Genomic DNA, 9019 nt, shown 5'->3' on the forward strand with positions numbered 1-9019 from the left:
TTAAATTATAAAAAAATTGGATAAAAAAATTACACAAAAAATGAGGAATTTCAAATAGTTAATTTGATATTAATATCGATATATTTTTATCAAATTTTTATGATATCGTCAAACATATATTTTATTCAAAAATAAAAACATCATCGTTTTTTCAAAATCACATAATGCCATATTATAACATCGACTGAGATAAAAAATAAAATGAAATATTAAAATCACGATGTATCTCGCTGCATTGCGCGAGTACACTTCTAGTATAGTCTTGATATTTGAGATAATATTGAGCATAGAAACTCAAATTCCCTAGTATATTCTCATGAGTGGTTGCTTTAGTTGGTTTGTTTGTTTTCTGGATTTATATTATATTAGTTGTGTATTTGTGCAATGCGGTGAGAGCCATGAATTTTAACGATTTTAAAGTTCCACTGGTTTTATAAGATAAGATTTAACGATGATATAGGTTACACTTAGTTTTTACATATTAATACAATTTGAATAAATAAGAGTTATGGTTCCAATTACAGACTATCGATGAAAAAAATGTATGACAGTTTAAAATCCAATATATTTAAACGACTCCACAAATGTGTTCGATTTACACCAAGAGCAAAGAACCAAGAAACTTGAGTTTTAAGATAAACACTCAAAACCAATAAAGAAAACTACAAATTTAACAGATCATAAGCCATGAAAAGACCAAAAAAGATGAGTTTTAGAATAAAATTTCAACTGTTTACTCTTTTTTTTGTTCAGAAACTCAGATTAAGGTTGAATTAATACATGAATATATATATATATATATATATATATATATATATTTCAAAAAAACCCAAGAACATATTAATTCAAAACATATTATATAGTACAATTTGGACAGTCTAACCCCAAAATATATTGTATATATATATAACTATAAAAGTATAAATCGTAAATATTAAAAATATTTTTCACAGTATATATAATATATAATAATATAATTAAGTAAAAAACTATTCAATATTGGACTCATTTCGAAGGTATTAAAGAGACGATTGTAATGGTGTAACTTGTTAAAATAAGATTATATTTTTTAAACATGTTTTAATTGATATACAATTATGTATATTAATTCAATAAAGGTTTAAAATGAAACATTTAAAAGTAAAAAACGTAAAGTAAATTAATTAACTAATTATAAGAGTATAAAGTGTAAATTTAAAATTATAATTTAAAAAAATCGGTTATAAAAGGAATCTTGATCATTTAGTATTTTAAGACTTTTGTTAAATTTGCTTTATAAGATAGTATAGATAATTGGACCCAAAAATATCACAATACGGAAAGAAGAAAAAAAAATATTCATTCAATAAAAACTGTGAAGATTTAGGAGTTAGGAGTCTTTAGACCATTTAAAATGGTTCAAATACTTTCACAATTTGATAATTCAAGTAAGAACATGAAGTTTAACATAAAATTACGAGTTGTTGTTTTTATATCTATATTATTAATCGTATTTGTAACGTTAAAGATTTTTAATGTCATATAGAAGTTTTTGGTCCAATTCAAAGCTGTATGTCTTTTATAGTTTGTCACTTCTATGTGTTATCATCGATGATTGCTTTATTCGGGTCCATTAGTTTGTTTTCTAGATTTATAATCACGTCATTTGAGAACCAAAAGCTATCGACAATATAGAAAAGAAAACATCCATTAAATCCAAATTATGGACCATTTATTCTATTCTTCAACTTTGTCTCATATTTCTTTTGCCAAGTTCTTATGAAAATTCGACATATGGCTACATTAGTTTAGCATGCGTTAGAGTTGGATTTGATTGGTCCATAAACTTCAGATTTTACATATAAAAAATAAATCAATGAAAAACATGATTATATTCATGATTTACGTGTAATGGTGTTAGGAGCTCTTTACTAAACGTTTACCCAAGGAAGTACGTACCACGTCACATTACCTTACGAGATGAATATGGTAAGGACTAAAAATCTTACCTGATAAGAGCGAGGCAAGGACCAAGAGTCTTATCTGATAAGTGATGACGACGACTCTTACCGACTAAATTGTGACATACGATGCGGTTTCGGTGGACTAAAATCTTACCTGGTAAGTAAGTAATAGTGTTAATTTGCCAATCCATTTACGTTAGATTTTGGTAAGTAAAAAAGAGATTGATAGGTAGGAGTACATTTGGCCTACTCCTTTCCAAAATAGATAAACTTTAAGGTTAAATAAAATTTTCAAAATGTTTGCATGTAATGTGTACATATGTATATAGAGTAGGATTCACGTGAGACCAGCTTGTTTTCATGACACTCCTAAGATAATATTTTTACACTTGAATCTTCACAGCAAAATGTTGTGAAGGTAAAAGAAATCTGAAACTTTATATTCGAGATGTTAATGTCATGGGTTAAAAATCAATAAATGGAGGACTCATCAATGGCAAGCAGAGATTCATGATTAGCCTAACAAGTAATACCTGAATATTTGTAGCTTATTCATCACTTAATAATGGTGAATGTGGATAGGTTTCATTTAGGATAACAATTTTTAGAAGACTTATGTAAATTCATCTTTTTATATGACACTTTTTTAAATAGTGTCGTACAAAATAATAAATATAACACTTTATTTTAAAAGTGTTTTAAAATTTGTCTAGACACCCAAAAACTTCATGAAAACATATTGCAACACTTTTAGATGTGACACTTTCTTGTTTCGTCCTAAAAAGTATCTAATTAGAATGCTTAGACATTTTAGACATCCTATAAACATATTATTGTAGTGAAATGTTATATCTAATAACATTTTTGTTCCACCAAAGTACAACATCAACGAGGGAGTATTTGAATTGATAGATTCTTCAAGTAAATATATATCAACATCATTCGTATTCTCCGACATGTCCATTTATTATTGCTGCAAAAATGATTTCAAGAATTTTCCACTACTAGATTTTTTGCTATCATTCTTTAGTAGTGAATTTATTTTGATAACTTATACATTTAGCTAAAAAGAAATATAAACATAAACTCACCAAACATTATATAAAATTTTACACATTATTAATATGGATAAAATAAAAAATATTAATATCTATATATAATATACTAGTATATTATATACATGTATAATTTTTTTTATTGAAGTTATATATACTAGTGGCGGGCTGGGTTGGGTTGATCTATGCTAACTTAATTTCAACCCTCTTAATTGACGGTTTTTTATACACCCCTAACCCAAAAAATAATTACAATTCACTTATTTGGGTTCGGATAATAATAATAATAATAATAATAATACAAATTGACCAAGACATATATGTACCAATCTTGGAAATCTACTACTTGTAACTCAAGTAGCATAGAAACCTTCACTTGAAACAATTCTATAAATAAACCTTCATTGCTTCATGGATGCATCAAAACAACCACTTCATAAACAAATCAAATCACCAAATACATATACATCTATTTTCATAGATTAAGCTATGATTTGGTTTCACGTGATTATTATCATTATTATGCTCTTGTTATGCCCAAACACTACAATTCTTGCCACTTGTTCTTCTATTGGCAACCAATTGGCAACACCAGCAGCAACATATGGTAATTATGGTGGCATCAACAAGTCATGCTTCCACAAGGAGAAACAAGCTCTCCTTCATTTCAAAGCTTCCCTTCAAGATCGCTTTGGACAACTCTCTACATGGAGACCTGCAGAAGATGATGATTGTTGTAAATGGTTTGGAATCACCTGCAACAACCATACAGGTCATGTAACAGAGCTTGACCTGCAGTTCTATCATCTTGAAGGTGAGATTAGCCCGTCATTGCTTAACTTAACCTACTTGAATCACCTTGACCTTTCCCGCAATTCTTTCAATGGAAGCATTCCAAACTTCATTGGTTCCATGACTCAGTTAAGGTATCTTGACCTTTCCTTAAATAATTTACATGGAACCATTCCCAGGTCCATTGGTTCTTTGACCCAATTAAGGTACATTTACCTTAGTTACAATTCTTTAGAGGGAACCATTCTTCCAGAACTTGGAAACCTCACAAACTTGCAAGAGCTTTCACTTGGAAACAATGAAAGATTATCGATTCAAACCCTGGATTGGTTGTCTAATCTTTCTCATTTGCAACACCTTGAAATGAGACAAATTTCCCTAGCCAAAGCAAATCACTGGGTAGATGTCATTCTAAGTCTCAGAAAGCTGTCATATTTAAGTTTATCGAGATGTGAGCTCTCAGAGGTCATGCATCCATATTCTTCATTTGTCAACTCTTCTTCTTCATCTATTCAGTTTCTGGATCTCAGTGATAACAATCTTAACTCATCCATGTATCGTTGGTTGTTCCTATTAACAAGCAATAGACTTCTCTCTCTGGATCTCTCTGGGAATATGTTAGATGGGATACCCAAATCTCTTGGAAATCTCTGTAGTTTGACATCTTTATACTTCTATACAAACTCTGCAGTTGTCAATTTTACAGATTTTCTAAACAACTTGTCTGGATGCACATCGGTTACATTGAGATATTTAAATGCTAGATATAGCGAATTTATTGGGTCACTGTCCGACCAAATCCAAGAGTTTTCATCCCTAGAATATTTGTACCTATCTCATAATCACTTAAATGGGACTATGAGTGAAAAGGTGTGGGAACTACCCAATCTTCAAGGTCTAGATGTCTCTTCCAATTCTCTTGTTATCACTCCAAACATTGGAAAGTCAAAGGTTTCGTATATAGATCTTTCAAACAACTCACTTGTAGTGATTCCTTCCAAAGCTCATATCTCAAACCTTTATTATGTAGATTATATTTATTTGAGTGCTTGCAATATAGGGCCTCTCTTCCCCAAATGGATTCAAACACACAAAAATCTTACCCAGCTTGATATCTCCAATTACAAAATTTCGGGTACAATTCCGGTCGAGTTTTGGAAGACATGGCCTTCACAATTGACATATATGAATCTCTCTTCCAACAACTTCAACGGGAAAATATCAGATTTATCATCAAATTTTGGCCCCATGGCAATGATAGATTTGAGTTCCAATAACTTATGTGGGACAATATCGAATGTTCCTTCCACTTTGACATGGTTGAATCTTTCCAAAAACAAATTCAATGGTGGAATCTCCTTTATATGCCAAATTGTTGACGAGTTTTTGGTTTTTCTTGACCTCTCCCACAACTCTCTAACCGGGCAACTTCCTGACTGTTTGTGGCATTTCAAAACACTAAGAGTTCTTAATCTAGGACACAACAATCTTTCTGGAAGGCTTCCTGCTTCTATAGGATATTTGATTGAACTCGAGGTATTGGATTTATACAACAACAACTTTTCAGGGGAATTTCCTATGGCTTTGAAGAATTGCACCAAGTTAAGTTTTTTGAATTTGGGGGCCAACAAGATTTTTGGTAATGTGCCTGTTTGGATTGGGGAAAACTTAABAGGGTTGTATGGTCTTATCCTAAGATCAAATAACTTGTTTGGACCCATTCCTTTACAACTATGTCATCTCATGTACCTTCAAATCCTAGACTTGTCAATCAACAACCTCAACGGAACCATTCCATCATGCGTGAATAACTTGAGTGCCATGGTTGATGGAAGGTTCTTGCAATATAACATTCATAGGTATGGGGAAAACATGAGTTTCGTGGGTATTTATGTTGACAAAGCGATGATCGAGTGGCAAGGAAAGGAACAGGAATTCACCAATAATCTAGGATTATTGACGAGCATTGATTTTTCAAGCAACAACTTAACGGGACAAATCCCAAATGAATTGGTCGATCTTCATGAACTGGTTGCACTGAATTTGTCAAAGAACGCTCTACTTGGAGAGATTCCACGAAAAATTGGTGTCATGAACGAACTTTTAACTTTGGATCTATCTAGAAATAAATTTTCAGGAGGGATGCCATCAAGTATGTCTAACATGACTTTGTTAAGTTACCTAGACGTGTCATATAATAAGTTGTCAGGGAGAATTCCATCTAGCACTCAACTCCAGTCCTTTGAACCTTCAAGGTACACCGGAAATGCAGGACTATGTGGACCTCCCCTTGAAAAAAGTTGTCCTGGAGATGAAGTACCACCTATTGTTGGTGAACATAAGAGTGGTGAAGAAGACATAGATGAACTTCAAAGATGGTTTTACATTGGTGGGTGCACCGGATTTGCTACTGGATTTTGGATAGCATGTGGTGCTTTGCTTCTCAACCTTCACGGGAGACGTGTTTTTTTTCACTTTGTTGATAGCTTGAAAGATTGGGTTTACGTAAAGGGGGTGGTGTTCATTCAAAAATTGCGCAGGTTTGCATATACATAGTGTGATCTATATTTCCTTCTTTTTAACTTCTTGATTATCGTTGTTTTTGTTTTGGTGCCAAATATAGATTACTTGTATTTGGTAGGGGTTTTGAGTCCCAATGATGAATAAAATTGCCACCAACACCATGGGTGGCCATTTCTTTGTTGTGTAAGGACACCCTTTAAGGTTTCTATTGCATGCCCAACTAGCTCCTAGATTGAAGCAAACCCAGGGATGGTAAAAACATGAGTTGAATTTGGTAGGGATCGGGTTTGGTTGGGAAGAAAATGGTAACAAAGGACAAACATTTATGGATACTTGGATTAAAACATCATGAGTTGTTAAAAACCAGATATTTGATGCAAATAAGTGATGTTATAGTTCAGACATTCAATAAGAAACAGAAACGTATTTCAAGATTCAAATTTTGCGTCAACATTAAAAACTATAGAGCCTCAAAACAGATGGCAAATAACAAGCAGAAACCATTGCAAAATGAAATACCATTACAGAGATAACAACTATTAGCATATGAAGCCAGGCATAACTGGGAATACTCAAATCAATTGGAGTGCATAGGATGATGAAATATTGTTCGTTTTTCTGCAATCCCATCCTTCAGAACTTCAAAGGCAAAATCTTGTTCATTATACAACACCCAAAATTGAGCAACTAAAACAAATGGTTCCCTCCGTGCAATGCTTACGCACACACATGCATCCGTATATCTTACTCAGATCACATAATCTAGTCACAATTCAAAAATGAGTAATGAAAGTATCACCCAGCATCTTCAACATCTGACATGTCTTCTTCCCCTGCAAGTTCAAGAACTCCAAGCTACAATAACCAAGGGGAATAATTAGACAGAAAATTCTTTAGAGGAAAACCAGCCAGACAAAGCAACTAAATCATATAATAGTTGTCATAAACTAAGGCTATATTTGCGAACTTCAAATAGAAATTGAAATTAAATGGTTCCAATTCAAATCAAGCATCATGTGCTGCTACACAAAGATTTAAAATGCTCTAATGAACTAACCCCAACTCAAGTAAAAAGAATTAGATTAACAAGTTTAGAAATTTAAGTTGAAAAGTAGATTATTTCTAAAGCCCATCATTCTTCTTAGAAATGTGTTCACCTCATCGTCATCGTCTTCATCATCATCTTCTACTTCATCGTCTTCCCCAAACTTTCTTGCCATTTTCTTCACCACTTGTTTCTTTTTGTTAACTCCGTATTCTCTAGATTCATCATCTTCCATGGACTCCTTCATCTCCTGTATATTTAAAAGCTTATCTTCAACACCAACTCCGCCTCTCTTTTTACGTTTTCTCTCTCCGTCTCCGCTTTCATCTTCTTCGATCTCATCCTCATCCTCGTCCTCTTCTTCGTTGTTTTCGTCATCAAGTTCATCATCCTCTTCGTCGTCTTCTTCTTCTTCTTTCTCCCCCTCTAAAACAAACTCCCTCTTCTGCTCTTGATCAGACTCACCACTCTTAAAAATATCTTTAAGCTCTTGCGGATCCTTCTCAAACTTGTTTACTTGATGGCGAATGGCGRATATCAACRRCTRAGATTGAAGGTCAATTTGCTACCAAATCTGCTCGGCGTCGAACTTCTCGTCTACAAAGAGGCGGTCGAATGGTGATTTAGGAGTGTAGGGTTTGACTGAAGCGAATAAGTGCTCTGAAGCAATACGAGCGGCAATAGCAAGTTCCGACGATGGAGTTAGGTACATTGGTGGCTCCGTCAGTTTCAAGCAGTAGAGTGCATCTACTCCGGCGGAGGGTGTCGCCGCCATAATTAATCGATTGGTTGGTTATTTGCGCACAGAGGGGCGTTTGACCAAGTGTTTGGTTGGTAGGAATGGAATTTAATCTGTCTAATGAATTGGAATCTGCCTGACAAGAACAAATCATATACAAAAATCAGAAATCAGTGACCCCAATATATACAAAGCAGTACAACAAAAATATTGACTAGCAGATTAACTTTGTTAAATGTTGAGAGACCAAGGTATCAATCTTAACTTGATATTTAAGATGCAGGTTGAGTCTGAGTCAGTTAGGTAGAACCTAGGAAGGGGAAAAGCTACACCATATATGGCCTATGACAGGACAACATATTATGAACTCCCATGGACCCATAACAAGTGTTCACCATTATATATTCATGATTTGGAATTACAACAGCCTTGATCCAACTGACTGTCTACATAAAACATCTTTTGGTTCACACTCCAACATACCAAAACAAGAACCTTGTTCTTTGTGATTTGCATTTTCATTCAGGTTTTTCATAGATCATTAGCTTATAAAGTTGATCAATTAACATAAATTGGTCTTATGGGTCTTACGAAAAACTTTGGTATCACGTGAACCCAACCCTATATATATATATATATATATATTATAAAACATTTGACAAAAACTTTTAAAAACCATTTATTATGCATTAAGTACTATATATTGATGTATATTATTTAAAATTCAAGATTACAAATGAATCATGCATAAGTACAACTTATTGAAGCTCTATGTTTGAATTCATGTAACTAACTACGGATAAACATAATCAAATAGAGAATAAACATCTCATTTTAAAATATAAAAAATCTAAAATATAATTAGGATAATTATTGAGTTCTAACAGAATAATTAGTTATTATATTTACATGAAAATTATAT

At 32.9% G+C, this 9019-nt stretch overlaps 1 protein-coding gene across 1 annotated transcript; it reads left to right on the forward strand.

The window, feature by feature from the left end:
* Positions 1-3520: 3520 nt before the first annotated feature.
* LOC112520934 (receptor-like protein EIX1) lies at positions 3521-6346 on the forward strand. The gene has a single exon (XM_025129558.1). The coding sequence runs from the start codon at positions 3521-3523 to the stop codon at positions 6344-6346; it is 2826 nt and encodes a 941-aa protein (XP_024985326.1).
* The last annotated feature ends 2673 nt before the right edge of the window (positions 6347-9019 follow it).

This window comes from Cynara cardunculus, assembly GCF_001531365.2.
Source record: "Cynara cardunculus var. scolymus isolate 2C chromosome LG 11, CcrdV1, whole genome shotgun sequence".
Lineage (NCBI taxonomy): Eukaryota > Viridiplantae > Streptophyta > Magnoliopsida > Asterales > Asteraceae > Cynara > Cynara cardunculus.